Here is a 22084-nt window from a genome sequence, read left to right as displayed (position 1 = left end):
AACCCCGGAGCTCCCCTATCATATTTTTGCAGAAGAGGGCAGCCGTCCCTGGCACGGCCAGAGTGGACCCAGCCCTGGCCCTCAAGAGGGTCTGGGGGAGCCCTCCTTCCCAAGGGGTGGGTGGGGCTGAGGGGGGAGGGCAGGGCCTTTAGAATAGAACAGAAGGGACCCTGGAGGCCACCTAGTCCAGCCCCCCCTGCTCAGACCTATGCTATGCCAGACAAGTGACAACTGGACAGTCTCAGGATCCAGGCAGGTGAATCAGAGAAACGGGAGCCTCCATGCCAGGGGCACCTGCTCCCCCCCCCCACCACAGGGCCCTTCTGGCTCTTGGGGGGAGGGCTGGGGGGGGCTGTCAAAGGCGGAGTCCCCTGCCGTGTTTTGGCCTCCCCTCCCCCCCCTCCAGTCACCTTCGCCCAGGTGTCCCCGGCTGTAGCACAGGGCGAGCCCGGCGGCCGCGAGGGCCGAGGCGGAGAGGTCGGGCGTCCTGGCCCGGCGACCCCGGCTCTCCTTCCGCCGCTGGCGGCCCGCGGGCGCCGGGTTGGGCCACAAGCGAGGCCGGCCGGGGGCTTCCTCCAGCGGGGGGCGCTCGGCCTCCTCTTCCTCCTCCGGGCGGGGCAGGCGGGGCAGCCAGACGCCTCCGGGGGCCACGCCGGGCCCCCACGAGGCCCCCCAGGGCTCTCCGCCGGCCAGAGGGCGCCCCCTGGAGGCCGCCGGCCGCCTCCGCAGCTCCGCGCCGCTCTCCTCCGCAGTCCGAACGGGCCCGTGGCGACCTCTAGCGGCGGCCGCGGGGAAGCGCAGCTCCTCGCGCTCGGCCCAGCGGCCCGCGTCTTCTCGGCCGGCCGACCCTTGCGCCGACGTGCCGCGTTTGGCGGGCGGGCGGGCGGCCGCGGCCCGCAGGAGCCTGGTGAGAGCGGGCGGGACGGGCCTGGTCATCAGGCAGGCCAGCATCGCGCTCCTTTCCCGGCCGAGCGCTGCCGGCCAGCTCCTCCAGTCACCCGGGAAACCAAGATGGCGGCAGGGAGGGCGGCGCCGCTGCGAAGGGGACGCGCCAGGGGAGGCGAGGGGGCGCTCGTGGGAGCTGTAGTCCTCGGGAATGGCCCAGCTCGGCTTAGCGCAGCGGCATCCGGCGACGGCAGACTACGATTCCCATGGAGCCGCGGGAGCGCATGCGTAAACAAAGAGGCGCTTTATTGACGTCACGGCCAGACGAGGATTCTAGGGCGTGGCCTCGACTTGGCAGGTCAGCCGCCATCCGGGCTCTGCGAGTTCGAAACCCGAGTGGTGCCGGGGAGTGGAGGGGGGGCGGAGGGGACCGGACCACGGGGTAGCCTCTATTGGTGGTTAGGATTGTGGGAAAGGTGTAATAGCAGAGAATTAGCCCACTGTCGACTTTAACCCTTCCAGCTGCCTGCTGGCTCCACCCCAGCCACCTTTGTGCATGGAATGTCTGTGTGGGTGTGTGTCTGCAGAGCAGAGGATTGTGCAAATCCCCACATTATTCTTATTATTATTCAAAACCTTGTGCAACCTGCCCAGAAAAGCCAGCTTCTGACAAGCAAAGTCAAAGGGTCCTTGAGTGGCGCAGACTACTAAGTCTGTCTGTTATTAACACAGCTGCCTGCAATTACCGCAGGTTCAAACCCCACCAGGCCCAAGGTTGACTCAGCCTTCCATCCTTTATAAGGTAGGTAAAATGAGGACCCAGATTGTTGTGGGCAATAAAAGTTGACTTTGTATATAATATACAAATGGATGAAGACTATTGCTTGACATAGTGTAAGCCGCCCTGAGTCTTCGGAGAAGGGCGGGATATAAATGCAAATAAATAAATAAATAGGGGAAAGCTGCAGCAAAAAGGTCGTAAAACAGGGCAAAATTCACTTAACTATCTTGCTTAGCAAACATAAATTTTGGGGTCAACTGTAGTCATAAGTGGAGGACTACTTGTGCTGGCTCCATGAACTCTATGCCAGATGCTAAATAAATACAACCACAAGGGGGGGGGCAGAGTAAGAAATGGAGGCCATGTAAGGACTTTTTTAATGATAAAGCTATACAAGTAGTCCTCGATTTGCGACCACAATTGAGCCCAAAATTTCTGTTGTTACGTGAAACATTTGTTAAGTGAGTTTTGGCTGTCTGCTTAAATAAAGCCAGGCATGGCACACCCTTGAAAGTAAATCAGAAAGCCTGTAAGTGTGGAGTCTGTTTGGCAAGAACAAAGAATGCTTATTCACAGGAAATATGCACGTGTAAAGCTTGTAACAATTCTGGGTAGTTAGAAAGCTGATAAAAGTAACAAAGAGTTAGGCAACTTGCAGACCTCAGCTAAAAGTTAGGAATAGAGATGGCCCGCAGCAAATAAAATGTGTATTAGATAACTCCTGGGGCATTCAATAGCTAAGGCTTAGGAATAGGGACAGCTAGAGACCAATAGAACAAATTGTAGAATTGCTGCTAAAATGTTTATTAGATGGTATTTCTTATTATCTCGCCTTGTCCCGCCTTCTCTTTTAGTGAAAAGGTATAAAGCTTTCTTAATCCTTTGTTCTTGGCTCTCCTTTGGCCAGGAGCCCTTTTCCTCGGGGTAACCCAATAAAAAGCAATCAAAACTGCACCTCGTGTCTGATGTCCTTTATTGGCCTTGGCACCAGGCTCAGACCCGAATTGGGGACAACAAGAGGGAGGGAGGAAGAAAGGGAGGCAGGGAGAGAGAGAGGAGGTAGAGGGAAGGAAGGAAGGCAGGCAGGCAGGCAGAAGGTAGAGAAAGAAGGAAGGAGAGAAAAGGAGGGAGGGAGTAAAGAAAAGTGAGGGAGGGATTGGGAGGGAGGAACGGAGGAGAGAAAAGAAGAGGGAGGAGAGGAAGGGAGGAAGGAAGGAAGGAAGGGAAAGAAATACCATATTAGACTTTGGAAGGAGGAGGAAGCGACGGGATCAGCCCCCTGGCTGGCAGGAAGCCCCTCCTGAACCTTTATATTTGGGACTCCAACTCCCATCTTGCCCTGTTCATCTGGAGAGGTGCTGGGTGGGGAACAGCTGCTGGGTCACTTAGCTCCCAAGCCCTCTTGGTATTAAAAAAAACACACACCAGGCTGTCATATATATATCATTGTCAGCTAAACCAACTGCCTTTGCAATCAAGGCAGGTGCCATGGGACCGGCAAGGGAAGAAAAGGGACTTGCACATGTGTGCAAAGCACCCTGTGGCCACACACACACACACACACACCCCGAGGCAGACATGTGCTCTGCACCTTCGCTGTGGCAGAGGCGGCTCCCACCCCTGCGTGACTCATCCCTGCAGCCTCTGGGCTGCTGTCTCCCCATCTGTCCTTGTTTACATGCCCAGGTTGGCATCCAGGCCCCTGTTTCTTCTCCTCGGCCTCCCACACATGCCCAGGCAGGGAAACAGATATTGGCAGGAAGGGACGGGGGAGGGATGGGATGGCAGCCTCAGCGCCTGGAGTCCGGCAAAGGAGCTCCAGGGGGTCTTCCTCCCTTCAGGTGTCCAGCAGAGAATCATAGAATCGCCTTAACCCTTCAAGGTCTTCAACCCCCTGCCCAAGATAGCAAGAGCACATGGATTTATATATCACTTCAAAGTACTTTTACAGCCCTCTCTAAGTGGTTTACAGAGTCAGCATTTTGCCTCCAACAACCTGGGTCCTGATCATGGACTCATAGAAATATAGGGCTGGCCTGGAAGGGACCTGGGAGGTCATTTAGCCCAACCCCCTCCTTGAGCAAGATACCCTATATCATTCTGGACAAATGGTTGTCCAATCTTTCTTTGAAAATCTCCAGTGATGGAGCACCCACAACTTCTACAGGGAAGCTGTTCCATCTGCCTGCCTGCCCCCCCCCCTTTCTCTCTCTCTCTCTCTTTCTCTCCTATCTATCTATCTATCTATCTATCTATCTATCTATCTATCTATCTATCTATCTATCCATCCATCCATCCATCCATCCATCCCACTCTAATTCTCTTCTGGAAAGCGCTGAAGACCTGGCTGTGCCAGTGGGCCTGGGGAACCCAGAGCGGGATGGAGCCCGTTAAATGGCTCGTGTGATCGGCTGTCGCTGCGGCAGGAGGTAGCGGGTGGAGGTTGATTTTATTACATTAATTTATTTGATTTTTTTATTAGTTTTACTGTTTTTAAATATGGTTTTTATATTCTGTAAGCCGTCTTGAGTCGCCATGGGTGAATAAGCGGCAATATAAATTTAATAAATAAATAAATATCATCTATCTGTCATCTATGTATCTTGATCCATCCATCTATCCATCTATTCTGGCTGGGGAATTCTGGGAGTTGAAATCCGCCTGTGTTAAAGTCACCAAGGCTGAGACACACTGGGTTACATGTAGCTCAACTGGAAGTGACAAAGACAGGCAGCTACTCAACCGGAGTCACAAATCTACCTTTTTCTCAGCTGCAAGAAACGCACCTTCGCATCAGTGCCCTGATCAGACACACCTGGCATGTGCAGAGGGGAAAACCCTTCTCACCCAAGCGTTTCTGTGCATGCCAGCCATTGCCCTGCATACCCACTTCGCCCCTTCCTTACACAAAGACGCACTCAATTCCTGATGATGCAACCTGCACTGATCTGGGCAGCGTTCCACAAATTTTTCACTTTCCAGCCCAGCTTGCAAGCTGAGGCTCCCGAGTGGTCTCCCATCCGCCTCACCCACAATCAGCTAGAGGCTGCCACCAGTGGGTCCTTTTGCTCCTTAATCTAATACAGAATTAAAAGAGGGTCAAAGTATTTGGACTAAAAACATATATGATAAATTCCAATCCAATAAAGCACCAGTTAAAGCCCAGAGTCAGTTGTTGAGATGGGCAACTATAGAAATCAAACCAGATCAATCAATCAATCAGTCATTCATTCTATAAATAGATCACATCAAAAAAGAATACAATTGGACTAAAAATAAGGACAATGGAATCCAATCCAATCTGACATCAAACATCAAATAAAGCCCAGAAACTCTTGAGATACCTGGCAATAAGAAATGAAATGAAATGAAACAATAAAACAAAACAACAACAGATAATAATAATAAAAATTGCAGCTTCCTGCAATAACACCAGCGGAACTGCAAAAAACTGCACTACTCGGAACATCGTACATCTTAAGAAGGTACTTGGTTGATACCTAGGACGCTGGCAGCAACCCGTATCGGCCATTAGCACCAGTCAATGGTATTTGAACATTTTTGAATGTTCAGTTAATTGAGTTTCATATTTAATGAATCAAGTAAATAATAATAAAAAAACAAAATTAAAATAAAATAGAAAAGCAGCACAGGTGGGGTCTACCAGCTACATCTTGGCTGTTCCCCTAAACCTTGGTTTTTTTATGAACATAGACAATTTTTTTATTTATTTATTCCAAGCTGCACAATTCAGTCACCGCATTCAGTCCATTTTCAGCACGGCATTTCTCCAGAGGAGGCTGATCTTCCTAGGGCAGCATTGGCAAGAAACGGAAGAGATTCCACTCCACGTAGCACCGACTTCCCAGGCCTGGAAGACGCAGGGAGAAATTCTTAGAAAATCCCCCCCCCCCAACAAATCCCTTGGCTGTGATTCCCCAGAAATCTGGCTAAGTGCTGAATAAATGAGTTGGGCTTTAAGGTGCAATAAAATCTGGTTTTTACTGCAGAAGATTAAGCTGCCTGCTGATAGTCAGCAAATTCTGCAATTTTTTTTCTAAATCCTGTGCAAAGGATCAATCTGCAGTCCTAAACTGGGACAAGGCTCATCCTGCCTCCCTCCAGTCTTCACAGGGTTTAAAGCTTTTACTGGCCAGGCACAGCGACCAGTAGAAATTTGGGGGCCCATTGTGGTCGTAAATTAAGGACTACCTGCATGTTTTCTTACTGTTGTTAAGCCTGCTACCCAAGAGTCACTCAAGACAGCAAGACAAGTGGCATATAAATATACCGTACTAAATAAATAAAGGGGTTTGTGCGATGGTGCTCATGTAACACACTTAATGCGGCTTATCCTATTTTGTGGGCTCAGCCACACTGCTGGCTAACGGATGGTTTATGGCTCAGTAGCTTGTCCAAATCCAGATAATCACGGTTAATCAATAAGGTGTAGTTAAACCAATTCTGGTTTTAGGGCACCGTGTGAACCAGTTCAACAAGTATCCCACAAGCTCTACGTCAATATCTAAGCCAAATCGGAAGCTTAAAGAAAAAAAGCCAGAACCGGGCAGTGGGGTGTGTTTGTGAATGTGTGTGTATGAATCACACAACTTCATTCACAGCCCTTCTGACTCGTTTTTTAGCGAGATCCAAACCTTTGCCGTGGCGTCTTTGGCTGTCGGCCATGCTCACGATGGGCAGGAGACGGGTTCAGGCCACAGCTGGAAACACTGTAATAATGCCAAGAGAGCCTCACAGGTAGCTGGGAGACCCTTATTTGTTAATTTTGTTTCTTTATTATATTTTTATCCTGTCTTTATGACTTTATAAGTAACTCAAGGCGGTGAATGTACCTAATGTTGCTTCTTCCTCCTTTTTGCCCACAACAACCCTGTGAGGTGGGTTGAGCTGACAGGGACTGGCTCAAAGTCTCCCAGCTGGCTTTCATGCCTAAGGCGGAACTAGAACTCACATCCTCCTGGTGATTGGCCCAAAGTCTCCCAGCCGGCTTTCATGTCTAAGGCGGGACTAGAACTCACCATCTCCTGATTTACAAGCCAGCACCTAAACTATTACAGCCCGGTGGTTCTTAATTTAACTAATTCCAAGATGAATTCTGCATCCATAGCAGCATATAAATTTGACCTGCTGTGCTGACCCTGGGTTCAATCCCTTTCTTGCTTGTTCTCCGCAAGGCCCTGGGTGCAAAGCAGGGGTCCAGCTCCTCCCCCTCCTCAGCATTTTGCAAAAAGGAGGAAGGAAACGCCCCTCCCGTCTCGCCCACAATGGAGGACTAGGTTTTGCGGCCTCTCCTGCCTGGCTCTCCTCCTTCCTCTTTCCTGCTCAGAGAGGGGGAAGCCGGCTTGTTTTCCGTGGGCAAATATTCCACCGGCTGGAATGTTATTTATTCTGGCGGGCTTGGCTAGGTTTCCCGGCAGGGCCGGTAAAATCCTCACCCAGTGCCACGGATGCCCTGTGGCATCTGCTCTGGTGGGCTGCAGGGGCCAGGAAAGGTCGATGGCGGCTGCATTGTGGCGCTAATGGCCACGGTCGTTAAGTCGAGGACTACCTGTAATAAGGTCTGGAAGAAACTGAGAATTTCCAGTTGCAAACTATAGAAAACAAAGCAAAAAGCAAAAAAAATTGAAAACATAATCAATGCAAAATACCAAATGACCCTCATCCTAAATGCTTCTCACAGTGGCCTGAAGAAAAAATGCAAGAAGTGGCCTCAATTTATAGAATCCTAGCTCTGGAAGGCACCCTGGAGACCATCTAGTCCAACCCCCTCCCCAGGGCAGAAGTTCTCATACCATTCCAATCTTCCAGGCTTTTCTAAAAGTGGCAATAGGAGGGCTACGGTTTTAATTTTAGTATTATTGATTTTTTTTTTGCTTTATTTAATGAAGTTTTGATTGTTGGTAGCCATTCGCCTGCCAGAAGGGGGCAGATGTAAATTTATCAATAAACCAATACAATTCAGAGGGAGCATCTGCATTTGTTGCAAATCAACCAATATAGCCAGAGGGCCAATTTGTGGGCGGAGGGAGCCGATCCCACAGGAAGCCACAAAATACACACAGTCCTCGACTTATGACCAGAACGGAGCCCAACATTTCTGCTGCTAAGCGAGACAAGTTGTTGAGTGATTTTAATCCCATTTTACGACCTTTCTTGCCACAATTATTAAATTGAATCGTTGCAGTTATTAAATTAGTAACCTGGTCGTTAAGTGAATCCGGCTTCCCCCTTGACTTTGCTTGTCCGAAGGTCACAAAAGGGGAATCACGTGTCCCCGGGGACACTGAGAACGTCATAAATACGAGTCAGTTGCCTAGCCTCTGAATTTCGATCACGCAACCAAGGGGGCGCTGCAACGGTCGTGAGTGTGAAACATGGTCCTGAGCCATGTTTTTTCCAGTGCCCTTGTAACTTCAAACCGCCACTAAATGAACCGTTGTAAGTCGAGGACTAGCTGTAACCCAGTTCCAAACCAACCGGCTTGGCCCTGGCTGAGTCCCCTCCGCCCTCTCTCTGGGGGGCTTGGGGGAGAGCCCAGGGAGCAGGGCGCCCCTCCTGCCTTCGCTGTGGAGCATGGGCGCCGGGGTCCATCCACCTCCCGCTAAGCAAGCATCCTTTCCCGGCTCGGTCAGCGGCGGTAGGACCCGGCAGAGACCGGCGGCGCCCGGGGGGGTGGGGGGAGGCGAAGGGGGCGCCGGCTTGCCGCTGCTCCCGCGCCGCATCCCGACAGAGGCGAGCTTGCCCGGCCGCCCCTCTGCAGCGGCTCCCGGGCAGCTTCCTTCCCTCCCTCCGCCCAGCCCGGCTGCGGAGCCCCCACCGGGGCAGGGAGGAGCCGGAGGAAGAAGAGGAGGAAAGAAGAAGAGAAGGAAAAAGAGGAGGAGGAGGAGAAAGAAAGAGGAGGAGGAAGAAGAGGAGGAGGGCGGGGGAGAAAGAGGAGGAAAGAAGAAGAGGAGGAAAAAGAGGAGGAGGAGGAGAAGAAGAGGAGGAGGAAGAAGAGGAGGAAGGAGGGGGAGAAAGAGGAGGAAAGAAGAAGAGGAGGAAAAAGAGGAGGAGGAGGAGAAAGAAAGAGGAGGAGGAAGAAGAGGAGGAGGGCGGGGGAGAAAGAGGAGGAAAGAAGAAGAGGAGGAAAAAGAGGAGGAGGAGGAGAAAGAAAGAGGAGGAGGAAGAAGAGGAGGAAGGAGGGGGAGAAAGAGGAGGAAAGAAGAAGAGGAGGAAAAGAGGAGGAGGAGGAGAAGAAGAGGAGGAGGAAGAAGAGGAGGAGGGCGGGGGAGAAAGAGGAGGAAAGAAGAAGAGGAGGAAAAAGAGGAGGAGGAGGAGAAAGAAAGAGGAGGAGGAAGAAGAGGAGGAAGGAGGGGGAGAAAGAGGAGGAAAGAAGAAGAGGAGGAAAAAGAGGAGGGCGGGGGAGAAAGGAAGAGGAAGAGGAGGGCCCGCGTCGGCTCACCTGCGCGTGACTCACCTGTCCGCTTGGCCGGCCGCCAACGCCACGCCAGTCCGCCCCGCCGCGGCCAGACGTGCGCTCAGAGCCGCATCCCGGGGCGCCTGGCTCGGCCAGCCTTCCTCCTCCTCCTCCTCCTCCTCCTCGGGGCGCGCTGGTCTTGCCCGGCCCGGGGGTCTCGGGCGGCGGCATGTCCGGCCGGGAGAGCGTGCAGATCCCGGACGATCGCGCCTTCGACCACTTCCGAACGGAATGCAACTCGGAAGCCGGCTGGCACCTCACCTACCACCGATCCGGCATCGCCGTCTGGATTCAGGTGCTGGAGGCGGAGAAGTCGCTGCACAAGATCAAGGTAAGCCCAGGCCCCCCAACCTCCCCCCCACCTGCCCTGGTCCGCCCCCTCCCCCTTTTTTTTTGGGGGGGGGAGGGGAGACCCCAAGCACTGGCCAGCCCGACTGGTTTCAGACTGACCAGGTTTGGGGGTTCAATTGCACTCCTGGCTTTGGGACTAGCCAGGTTGGTGACTCCAGAGTTTGTGGGGTGCAAGCTGGGTGGGTGGGTGTGGGGGGGGCTAGTCAAACCCCCAGGCAGCCCCACCCACTTCCTCACTGCCCCTTCTGGGCTTGGGGGCTCTGGGGATTCCTGCCTGCTGGATTCCTCCAGAGGGGTCAATCAGGGGTAGTTTGGCAGCATTGAAGCTGGTGTGGTCAGCTGGCCAGGGCTGTGACCGGAAGAGGAAACCTGCAAGGCTGCCTTTCTGCTCTCTGTGTGTGTGTGTGTGTGTGTGTGTGAGAGAGAGAGAGAGAGAGATAGAGAGATCTTCTGGGTTTTCCTGGCACCCCAAAAACCAGGATGGGACTTTGGAGGACTTTGCAGCTGAAGGTTTATTCGTATTTATATTGTATTATTGTGTATTTTTTATCTGGCTGTGAACCGCCCTGAGTCCTTCGGGAGAAGGGCGGTATAAAAATTTAAATAATAAATAAATAAATAAATAAATAATAAATATACAAGCGAAGAATCTGCCGTTTGTTGGGTGGCCAGAGTCAAAACCAAAAGTCTACTCCTTAGAAGGCCAGTTCCCATATTGGCAGTCCTCGACTTATGACCCTTCTTTTAGTGACCATCCGAACTGACCACAGCACTGAAAAAAGGGACTTATGACGGTTTTACAGTTACATTTGTAGCATCCCCATGATCGCGTGATCAAAAATCAGATGCTTGGCAACTAATTCATATTTATGGCCATTTTCCACACTTGTGACCATTGCAGCATCCCCATATTCAAAATTCAGAGGCTTGGCAACTGGCATGTACTTATGATGGTTGCAGTGACCCGGGCTCACGTAGTCCCCCTTCTGCGACCTTCTGACAAGCCAAGCCAATGGGGAAGCCAGATTCACTTAACGATGGTGTTACTAACTTAACCACAGCAGTGATTCACTTAACAACGGTGGCAAGAAAGGTCTTAAAATGGGGAAAACTCATTTAACAAATGTCTCGCTTAGCCGCATAAATGTTGGGCCCCATTGTGAGAACTACCGGTACCTCTATCTTGTAGGTCTGAGCAGCTTCCAAAAAAGAACAAATTTCATTTCGTTTCATTCATTTCATTTATTAAATTTCTATACCGCCCTTCTCCCGAAGGACTCAGGGTGGTGTACAGCCAACATAAAACAATATTTATAAACAAACTTAAAAGACGGTATAAAAATCTAATTCAATTTGGCTAGTATCAATTAAAAATTATGCTAAAAAACAATGATAAAACCCCATATAAAACAATAGTATCTTAGGCCAACCCTGCACGGTGAAATAAAAAAGTCTTGAGCTCGCGACGGAAGGTCCGGAGGTCGGGGAGTAATCGTAACCCCAGAGGAAGCTCATTCCAGAGGGTGGATGCCCCCACAGAGAAGGCTCTCCCCCTGGGGGTCGCCAGCCGGCATTGTTTGGCTGACGGCATCCTGAGGAGACCCTCCCTATGGGAGCACACAGGGCGATGGGAGGCTATAGGTAGCAGCAGGCGGTCCTGTAGATATCCCGGTCCTATGCCATGGAGCGCCTTAAAGGTGGTAACCAACACCTTGAATTGCACCCGGAAGACCACCGGCAACCAGTGCAGCCTGCTCAGGAGAGGTGTTATATGGGAGCCACGAGTAGCTCCCTCTATTACCCGCGCAGCCGCATTCTGGATCAGTTGGAGCCTCCGGGTGCTCTTCAAGGGGAGCCCCATGTAGAGAGCGTTACAGTAGTCCAGGCGGGAAGTGACGAGGGCGTGAGTGACCGTGCATAAGGAATCCCGGTCTATGAAGGGACGCAACTGGCGAATCAGGCAGACCTGATAAAAGGCTCCCCTGGTGACGGCCGTCATATGTTCTTCTAACGACAGCTGAGCATCCAGGAGAACGCCCAAGTTGCGGACCCTCTCCATAGGGGCCAATACGGGGCGTCTGTGTATTTGAGGATGTGTTTATGCATCTACACACACATGCTGCAAGAACCTTAAAATACAGATAGTCTTCAACTTATCACCAAAACTGAGCCCAAAATGTCTGTTGCTAAGCGAGACATTTAAGTGAGTTCTGCCCTGTTTTACGATCTTTCTTGCCACGGTTGTTAAGTGAATCACAATTGTCCCCCTCAGTTGCTACTCAAGGAAGAATTGTGGGAAAGCTTTCATGCTTGCGTGAACCAGGTTCTACAGGTAGTCCTCGACTTACAACAGTTCAGTTAGTGACCGTTCAAAGTTACAGCAGCACTGAAACAAAGGACTTCCGACCATTTTTCACACTTAGGACCGTTGCAGGGTCCCCATGGTCATGTGATCGAAATTCAGAGGCCAGCCAGCGGCTCACATTTATGACGGTTGCAGAGTCCCTGAGTCATGCGATCTCCTTTTGGGACCTTCTGAGCAGCAAAGCCAATGGGGAATCCAGATTCACTTAACAACCGTGTGATTCACTTAACAACTGTAACGGAATTATAGAATGACAGGATTGGAAGGGACCTTGGAGGTCTTCTAGTCCAACCCCCTGTTCAAACAGGAGACCCTACACCATTTCAGACCAAGGCAAGAAAGGTTACCAAGGTCCAACAATTTCTCTGGCAAGAAATATTGTAAAATGGGCCAAAATTAACTTTAAAGCTGTTTCGATTAGCAACAGACATTTTGGGCTCAATTGTGGCTGTAAGTTAAGGACCACTTGTATGTTTGTATGTATTTATTTATTTTTATTCATTTACATTCAGCAACTGCAGTGATTCACTTAACATCTGGGGCAAGATAGGTCGTAAAATGGGTGAAAACTCACTTTAGAAGTGTCTTGCTTGTCCACAGAACTTTTCTGGTCCATTGTGGTCATACGTCGAAGACCGCCTGCATTTGAACGATAATATTCTGTAATAACACACTTTTATGAAGCATCGTCCAAGTTCACGTGACGCCCCTCCCCAAGATAACCAGGTTAACCAAAGCAAGTGCCAGTAGTTGATTCTTGTATCATTCAGGACCCACTAGATGGGGTGTGATTAAGATGGCAGCCTACCTTCACCCACCTACTCGACAACAAAAGTTGGATTCCCACCACACAACCAGCCCCAAACTATCCATTTTACCTTAGTTTGGCCTGTAACACAAACCCAGCATTTGCAACAAGCCCCAGTTCTGGCTTGTGGTTGTGTCGAACGTGGGCTTATTTCAACGTTTGACCTCTTGGACCTTCCTTTGACAGTTCAGAGCTGGAGAACTCAACTCATACCCTGCCAGATGCAGAGGGTGGACTTCCTTGGTGGATGATTGTGGATGGGCGGGTTGGCCTTTCTTCTCCAGCTGTGCCCTAAGGGGAGAAGTTGTGATTAGGGGAGAGGGGAGGTGTGATCAGAAAGGTCTTGGGTTGGATGGAGCCCATGGGTTGAGGTGGGGATGGGGATCTGGTGGTCCTTGGCTTGGGGTTCCCGCAGAGGATGGATCAGGCAAGACACTTGGAGGTCTTTTTGGTCTTCCAAGGCACAAGAGGTTGTGGGTGCAGGGCATGGGTGTGTGTGTGAGAAAGGGAGGATTACTCCCTAATGCCCTACCTGGAATTTTGCAACAGCCTCCATGCACTGCGTTGCGAAAGGTGTGGAGATTCTGACTCTTCCAGGTATGGTGGCCAATCCCTCCTCTATTGCTTTGTAGGTGAGATGTGTTGATGCCCTCTTGGGGATCTGTTCCAAGGCCTTCTTTTCACCTTGGAGTCCCTGAGGGATCTGGGATCGAGGGATCCCAAGGACCCAATCCTCCCCAATGATCTTTCTGCTAGTTTTCCTGTTTAATATTTTATTTTCTCTGTGTGTGTGTGTGTGTGTTCAAATTTTGTATTTATTTATCCAGATACAAAATACAGAAAACAAAGAGAAATGAAAATAAGGGGAAAACGAGGAGGGGAAAAAGGAAGAGGAAGACGTGTAGGATAAAAGGGAAAAGAGGACGAAAAGCACCCACTCTTTTTAGGGCAGTAAAATAAGGGAGTAATTTACAATCTCAACTTTTAACTTTTACACAGTAATATGCTGTATAGACCGGCCATTTGTATCCTAACGAATCCTATCCTTTTATCAGCAAATCCCAAAAATCAAAGTTTCATTTTTTCTACCTGAAGCACAAAGCCCAATGGTCTTTCTGGAGGGTAAAGGCAGGTGGGATCTCACCCTCCCCATCTAGTGCCTTCAACAAAGGTTTTGCTCTCTTGCAGGCCAGTCTGTCTCCCTGCTCCCCCCACCACAAGGTTTGACCTCTGCCATTAATACTCCTTTCTACCCCCCCCCCCGGTGTGTTTTATCTCCTCTTTTCTTTGGCTTTTGAATTGGCCTTCAGGCTGCCAAGGAATTTGCTTCCAGGCCACCACAAAAAACACAATCCACTCCTCCCTCCGCTCAGACCTGCCATTCTTGCCTCTTGGCTCAAAGCTGATTAGCAGATTCTTTGCGCATTTAGCACAATTCCCTGTGCGGTCCAGGGAGAAAAAGCTTGGCCAGGCTTCGAAATGCCAAGGAAAAGGAAGCTGAAACTTCAGCCCCAGGGAATGGAACGGGAAAGAAAGGAAGACCCCCGTATCACCCACTCGCCCACAATAAAATAGGTTGAGACTGTTTGGTCTAGACCAGGGGTCTGGAAACTTGGCTCTTTTAAGACTTGTAGACTTCAACTCCCAGTGGCTGAGGAACTCTGGGAGTTGAAGTCCACAAGTCTTAAAGTTGCCAAGGTTGGAGACCCCTGGTCTAGGGCAGGGGTCTCCAACCTTGGCATCTTTAAGACTTGTGGACTTCAACTTCAAAGCAAAGCTGGCTGAGGAATTCTTGGTGTTGAAGTCCACAAGTCTTAAAGTTGCTAAGGTTGAGACCCTGGTCTAGGTCTCAACCTTGGCATCTTTAAGACTTGTGGACTTCAACTTCAAAGCAAAGCTGGCTGAGGAATTCTTGGTGTTGAAGTCCACAAGTCTTAAAGTTGCCAAGGTTGGAGACCCCTGGTCTAATGGTTAGATGCCAGGCTGGAAAGCAGGAGATGATGAGTTCTAGTCCTGCCTTGGGTATGAAAGCCAGCTGGGTGACTTTGGGCCAATCACCAAGAGATGGTGATGCCTGACTTAGCCATGAAAGCCAGCTGGGCAATTTAAACCCAGTCTTGCTCTCTTGGCCCAGCCCACCTCACAGGGTTGTTGTTGTGGGCAAAACAGGAGGAGGAAGGCGTATTGGAAATGTTTGCCTCCTTGAGTTATTTGTAAAAGTAATAAAGAAGGGATACAAACCAACAAACGTAAAGGTTTCTTATATGGAATTGGATGATTTTTTTTTCTTATCGCTTTGTGTCGTATTTGTTTTTATCAGATTTTTAAATCTGATTTTTAAAAGATCGCCCATCTGCCTGATGGAGCTTTTATGCCCCGCCCCTCGGTCCACCTTCCCTCGGCCAGCCGCCTGAGCCTTGTAGCAGAGACCCTCTCCCCTTAATCTTCTCAAGAGATCAGGGGAAGCAAGCAATCCATCTTATAAGGGCCGTCTGTCCACTCCATCCCCATCAAAGCCCTGAAGCTATAGAGTGCCACAATCTGCCCTTTATCTCCAGGAATCCCTCCAAAGCCAGAGGCTCAAAGGCCTCGTTGCGTTTTTCTTTTGGTGAAAAGCTACGAATTTCTTCGAACACGTGGATTATAAACCTCTGCCTAACGTTCCTAGCCGGTCCTGAAATAAATAAGCTAAAAGTGGAAATGTCCTTTTGGCTTTTTAACAGCAGGTTCATTGGCGGAAATCTGCAGATAATTTTTAAAAAATGTAATTTAATATCATTGTATTGAAATTGTTGTAATATAAATAAAAAAGAGGGAATGTCTTTTTGGCTTTTTAAAAGCAGGTTCGTCAGCAGAAGTCTGCAGATAAATCTTTTCTTTTTTAAAAAAATATACTTTGATATCATTTTATTGAAATTATCATAATATAAATGAAAAAGAGATATGTCCTTTTGCCTTTTTAGCAGCAAGTTCACCGGCAGGAATTTGCAGATAACTCTCTTCTTTAAATATAGGTTTTATTGAAATTATGGTCATATAAAATACAAAGAAAAACAAAGAGAATAGGGAAAGGAAAAGAGAGGCTAAGAAAAGTGTAAGGTAAAGGAAAGAAGAAGAAAAAAAACCCATTAATTTCCAACTTTATTCAATGTGGTGGAACAAAAATAATAATATATAGCCTCAACTTTATTTTTTACTTTTGTATACTAGCCATTTTTGTAACAACAAACTTGTCAATAAATCCCAAAGTCAGAATTGTATTTTTTTTCTGTTTGAAGCCCCCAAAAGTCTAGAACGAGTAGAGACAAAATAGGATCAGATCTTTTCTTTAATTAAAGGCCTTAATTTTGCCACCACTGCTAACTCCATCCGTTCTTCCATTGCGGGGATTGTTCCCTCGTTCCTTTTGGGCACCTAAAGAATTTTCGTTGCAGCATATCCAAGGACAAGAGTTCCAGATTTTGCAGCCAAATCATCTTTCCATAGCACAGAAATACAGCTGGACTGCCATCTGTCAGAAACGGTGTAGGGTCTCCTGCTTGGGTGGGGGTGGGGGGCTGGACTAGATAACCTACAAGGTCCCTTCCAGCTCTGTTAATCTGTTCTGTTCTGTTCTATTCTTCATTCCTCTCCTTATCCTCTCCTCTCTTCTTCTATTCTTTTTCAACGCCATTGTAACTTCAAATGGTCACCAAACAAACAGTTATAAGCCAAGGACTAACTGGACTTAATACGTTGTTCCGGCTTAGTCCAGAGACCTTGCCAGCCTGCTTAAATCTTTCCGGGGGGGGGGGCTCGTTGTAGATGCTTATTCCAGTTAATTAATTTAAGGAGGCCATGAAATGAAGTTTATTTGCATCCGAGGGTTGCAGTGCAGCTGGCTGTATTTTTTGTGATGTCAGCAGCCACTAATGGCCCTGCGCTCGTCTAATCCGTTTCCCTCCCCCTCCCCATAAGACCCATCCATGCGAAGGGAGGTGGAGCCTCCGCTCTAAATTGCTCTTCATCTACCAAAGGTTTGCAAGCTCTGTTGTTGGAGGGGACGATGGATGCACTGCAAAAGGAAGACTTGGGGGGAGGGGGAGGGGGGTCCCTGGTGGTCAGAGAGGAAGGAGACGGAGGGAGCAGGAGGGGTCAGTCATTTTGTTAACATGGGAAGAAAGAGAGCAACAGGGAGAAATTGGAGGGCAAAATAACTTCCAGGTTGAGGGGCCCTTGGTGCTCTCTGAGCTGGGTTGTTTTCTGGCAGACGTTTCATGACCCAGCTAGGTAACATCATCAGTGTGAGGAGAGAGTGGGGTTTGCAAAGAGGAGGACGAAGGGGGGGGGAAGGAGGAAGATAATGATGACTGTGGGGTCCTTGGCATTCTCTGAGCTCGGTGGTTTTCTTGCAGACGTTTCCTGACCCAACTATGTAACGTCATCAGTACTAGAAGGGAGGGGGGGTTATGGAGAGGAGGAGGAGGAGGACTATGGGATCCTTGGTGCTCTCTGGGTTTGGTGGTTTTCTGGCAGGCGTTTCATGACCCAACTAGGGAACATCATCAGTGCAAGTGAGTGTGGGGTTCAGTCCTGTTTACACGCTGTAGCTTGGCCCGCCAGTGTTGGTGGGAATGTGGTTTTCTCCTTGGCAGTTCCTTGATTAGACTGGAGCAGAATACATAGTCTGCAGCAGTCAACACGTAGATAAGCAGGGACTAACCCCAGACAAACAATAGCCCAAGTAAGGAACTGTGAAGAAGAAAACAACACTCTCACCGACACTGTCAGGGCAAGCTACTGTAATATAAACATAGAGCAACCCTTCTTTTTTCTAGCACTGATGATGTTACCTAGTTGGGTCATGAAATGTCTGGAAGAAAGCAGCCAAGCTCAAGGAACATCAAGGACCCTGGAGGAATCTTCCTCCCCCTCCTCCCACTGATGAGATTACCTAATTGGGCAATGAAATGTTTGCCAGAAAACCGCCAAGCTTAGAGAACACCAAAGGACCCCACAGTTGTTGTTGTTGTTGTCCTCGTCCTCGTCCTCGTCCTCCTCCTCGTCCTCCTCCTCCTCCTCCTCCTCCTGGCAAGCCCACTCTCTTCTCACACTGATGATGTAACCTAGTTGGGTCATGAAATGTCTGCAAGGGAACAGCCCAGATAACCTTTCAGTTCACAGCTACAAATATTCTCTTCCATTGGTAACTTCCAAAGTCCCTGAACGTGAGAATTGGGGAAAAGTGCCCTTCTCACAGAGCCCCCCCCCCACATTTGCTCTCCAAACCCCCTCCATTAATGGCCCCACCCTGAGCTTTTCCACTTCGTGAAGGGACCTCATAACAGATGAGCTGCGTTTTTTATCCTTATGCTAGCTGCTGCCGGTCTCCCACCCTGCTTGTCCCCTCAACGTCTCTAACGGTGCTTGAATTACCGGCAGAGGCCGGAAGAAACAGCCGTAAAGTATTTTTCCTTTGACAGCCGGCCTGGTTCACAGTTCGGGCTGAAGGCAGGTTGCTGGAGAATGCGAGACCCTCAGCCTCTGCACGGAGCTCTTGGCTGGGGAAGGAATTCCCAGGGGAGGTTTTGCAGGGTGGGAGGAAAGCCGGGGTCTGAATCTGCCCTGAACGGCTTCCGTGGGCATCGCCCTCCGTCAGCCATCCCAGGCTGTCTTGTACAGGTAGTCCTCAAGTTATGACCCTGCCGGAGCTATCAAGGTGGTGAGGCCTAATGGTTGTCAAACTGGTTGGTTCCTGTGGCTGCCTTGGTCTCACGAGGTCTCTGCCAGCCCTGGAATTCCACGTTCTTCCTTCCACCCTCCCGCCTATGGCATCAAAAACAGAATAGCATCCGTAGCTTGAAGGAAGATACTTTGGTAGCCAGCTAAGTAGGTAGGTAGGTAGGTAGGTAGATGAGAGAGAGAGGGAATAGATAGATAGATCCTTCTCTTCTTCCTTCCTCCCTCCCTCCCTTGCTTCCTTCTTCCCTTCCTTCTCTTCTTCCCCCACTTCCTCCCTCCCTCCCTCCATTCCTTCTCTTCTTCCTTGCTTCCTTCTTCCCTTCCTTCTCTTCTTCTTCCCCCCCACTTCCTTCCTCCTTCCATCCCTTCCTTCTTTTCTCCCTCCCTTCCTATTCCATCCCATCCATCCATCCATCCATCCATCCATCCATCCATCCATCCATCCATCCATCCTTCCTTCCTTAATAAAATAGCTAAGGGAGACTCTTCCTGGACAAACAGCACTCCTCTTCCTCCTCTTCCTCCTCTTCCTCCTCCTCCTCCTCCTCCTCCTCCTCCTCCTCCTCCGGTTCACTTAATGGCGACTTCTCCCAATGTATGACCTTCCCCTCCCCGCCCCAGGAGGAAACCCGCAGACAGGCAGGCGATCCCTGAGCACCTCCCTTGTGTGCCAAGCGGTGCCACGTCCTTCCTTCCCCAGGGGCTGAGAACCGGTTTCTCAGCTCCTCCTGCGGGATGGGGACTTCCGTGACCCTGGTCTTGTTTTTCCAGTTTGGTGAAGGGCTTCAGGGTGGAAGTCATTGCATTCCCACTCCTGGTTGTGGGTTGTGGCACTTTGCAGAGTGTTGCGGGTGTGACGCTCCCTCTCCCTTGCAGGAAAAGAGCCAGTACTTGCAATTCATTTAGTGACCATTTTATTTATTATTTATTATTTATTATTTAGATTTTTATACCGCCCTTCTCCCAAAGGACTCAGGGCGGTGTACAGCCAAAATTAAAACAATACAATATACAATTTTAAAACAACAAATTAAATGACATATTCTATAATGGCCAAAAAATTTAAAAACCGTCAAATTTGACCCAATAAAACAGAATACCCAATTTAAAATTATTAAAATTCAAAAAATTCAAAATTTAAAAATTAAGAATTAAGAATTAAGCCAGTCCCGCTTGAATGAACAAGTACGTTTTCAATTCACGGCGAATTGAATTCATTTGAAGTTACGATGGCCCTGTTTTTCACACTTAGCGACTGCTGCAGGATCCCCATGGTCACGTGATCAAAATTCAGCCGCTTGGCAACTGACTCATATTTATGACGGTCGTAGTGTCCCTGGGGTCATTGTGATCCCTTTTTGCGATCTTCAGACAGGCGAAGTCCACGGGGAAACCAGATTCACTTAACAACTGTGTTACTGATGTAATCACTGCAGTGATTCACTTAACAACCATGGCATGAAAGGTCATAAAACGGGAGAAAACTCACTCAAGAAATGTCTCACTTAACAACAGAAATTTGGGGGTCGATCGTGGTCGTGAGTCTTATGACCGTTCATTTAGTGACTCTTTGACGTTGAACGGTATTGAAACAAAGTGACTTATGACCGTTTCTCAGACTTTTTTTTTTAAATTTCTTTTTGTCACAACAGTATACACAAACAATTGTCATAGATAAAACAACATATCTTGAAGAAAATATATATATATATATATATATAAGTAAAAAAATATGCATCAACTATATTAATTTGATATAATGAAGGGAACAATAGGACAGGAACGGTAGGCACTTTTGTGCTCTTATGCACGCCCCTTATAGTCCTCTCAGGAATGGGGTGAGGTCAATAGTAGACAGTTTTTGGTTGAAGCTTTTGGGATTTTGAGTAGAGACCATGGAGTCTGGTAGTGAGTTCCAAGCATTAACAACTCTGTTACAGAAGTCATATTTTCTGCAATCAAGTTTGACATTTAGCTTGAATCTATTTTTTGCTCTTGTTATATTGCGATTGAAGCTGAAGTAGTCATTTACAGGAAGGATATTGCAATAGATGATTTTGTGTGTTAAACACAGGTCATGTCGAAGTTGTGACCTGCTGGCTGGGGAATTCTGGGAGTTGAAGTCCAGACCTCTTCAAATTGGCCCTGGTGAGCAAAGGCTTTGCCTTCAAAGCTTTGCCTTCTGCTGAGAAAGCCCAGATGGTCCCCAGCCCTGATCTGCCTCCTACTCTGAGGATCCTCCTGGTGTTGTTTTCACACATTGCCAGAGTCAATATTTGCAGGATTTACGAGCTGTGGTGGCTGCTGTTTGTGATGGGTTTTTTTATTTCAAGAGAGGGAAGCAGAACCCAAACGCTGCAATTTGTGCCAGCTTCCCTTGTTGCACAGAGATGGGCTTGGCATCGCGGGCCTCGGGGGGGGGGGGGGAGGGCACCGAGGCTCCTCCTCCTCCTTCTTCCCACTTCTGAAGTGCGGTTGTGTGTTTATTTGGCCCCCAAACCCCTTCAGTTTGGTTAGAAGGAAAAGAAAGAAAAATCCTGACTTTTCTCAACCACAACAAAGATGCTATTTCTGCACTGTTTTTCTTCCCCCTGCAGTGATCTCTGCTTGAGGGTTTCCTATTTTCTCTCGGAAGCTATAGAAAAATAGGGCATGACCGGGGGAGGGGGGCTATTTGGGGAGGTGGGGCATCGCTCTTGAGATATCCCAGTAGGTACTCCTCAACTTACGACCTAGCCAGAGCTTCCAGCCTAGTATGGCTTCCAAAGCTGACACAACTATTCGTTCAGGGACTCTTGGAAGTTACAACAAACGTTTCCCTGATCGGGCTATGCTGGTCCCAGGGGCTGAGACTTAGGGGGTTGGACTAGAGCCAGGGTCTCCAACCTTGGTCCCTTTAAGACTTGTGGACTTCAACTCCCAGAGTTCCTCAGCCAGCTTTGCTGGCTGAGGGACTCTGGGAGTTGAAGTCCACAAGTCTTAAAGGGACCAAGGTTGGAGACTCCTGGACTAGAGGACCTCAGAGGTCCCTTCTAGCACTAGGATTCTATGACTTGGCATCTCAACCTGTCTCTTAAAAACTTTAATTCTCAACAGGTTTGTCTTTGACTTACAACAGCTTGTTTAATGACCATTCAAAGTTATAACAGGACTGAGAAAGAGAGTTATGACCACGTTTCACACTTATGACCCTTGTGGCCTCTCTCCATGGTCACGTGATCCAAATTCGTAGGCTCAGCAACCGGCTCACATTTATGACGGTTGCAGCGTCCGGGAGTCACGCGATCCCCTTTTGCGAACATTCTGACCAGCAAAGCCAATGGGGAATCCAGATTCACTTAACAACCGTGTGACTCACTTAACAACTGAAAGAGAATTATAGAATGACAGGATCGGAAGGGACCCTGGAGGTCTTCTAGTCCAACCCCCTGTTCAAACAAAAGACCCTACACCATTTCAGACCAAGGCCCGTCCAATCTCTTCTTAAAACTGGATTCACTTAACCGTGGCAAGAAATATTGTAAAATGGGCCAAAATTCACTTTAAAGCTGTCTCGATTAGGGCCAGAAATTTGGGGCTCCATTGTGGCCGTAAGTCAAGGACCACTTGTATTTATTTATTTATTTTATTTATGCACATTTCCTATTTCTGAACTTCCCTATTTCTCTTTTGGAGATTCCCCCAACACTCTGCCTT

General features: G+C 48.9%; 2 protein-coding genes across 3 annotated transcripts in view; one reads left to right on the top strand and one right to left on the bottom strand.

Annotated features, from left to right (window-relative positions):
• Positions 1–1029, bottom strand: part of CLPB (ClpB family mitochondrial disaggregase) — a 72016-nt gene extending 70987 nt beyond the window's left edge. The window contains exon 1 of one of the 2 annotated variants that reach the window (XM_058185683.1): positions 411–1029. In XM_058185683.1, coding sequence (XP_058041666.1) covers positions 411–951 — 541 coding nt within the window. In that variant the 5' untranslated portion in view covers positions 952–1029. The remainder of the gene's footprint in view (positions 1–410) is intronic. The other variant, XM_058185682.1, reaches the window with a different exon arrangement.
• A 7977-nt stretch (positions 1030–9006) lies between these two features.
• Positions 9007–22084, top strand: part of STARD10 (StAR related lipid transfer domain containing 10) — a 42493-nt gene continuing 29415 nt past the window's right edge. The window contains exon 1 of the mRNA XM_058184811.1: positions 9007–9474. Within this exon, the coding sequence (XP_058040794.1) occupies positions 9313–9474 (162 nt within the window). The 5' untranslated portion in view covers positions 9007–9312. The remainder of the gene's footprint in view (positions 9475–22084) is intronic.

This window comes from Ahaetulla prasina, chromosome 5 (assembly GCF_028640845.1).
Source record: "Ahaetulla prasina isolate Xishuangbanna chromosome 5, ASM2864084v1, whole genome shotgun sequence".
Classification (NCBI taxonomy): domain Eukaryota; kingdom Metazoa; phylum Chordata; class Lepidosauria; order Squamata; family Colubridae; genus Ahaetulla; species Ahaetulla prasina.
Note: the sequence above shows the minus strand (reverse complement) of the source record. Positions and strands in the feature narration are given on the sequence as shown.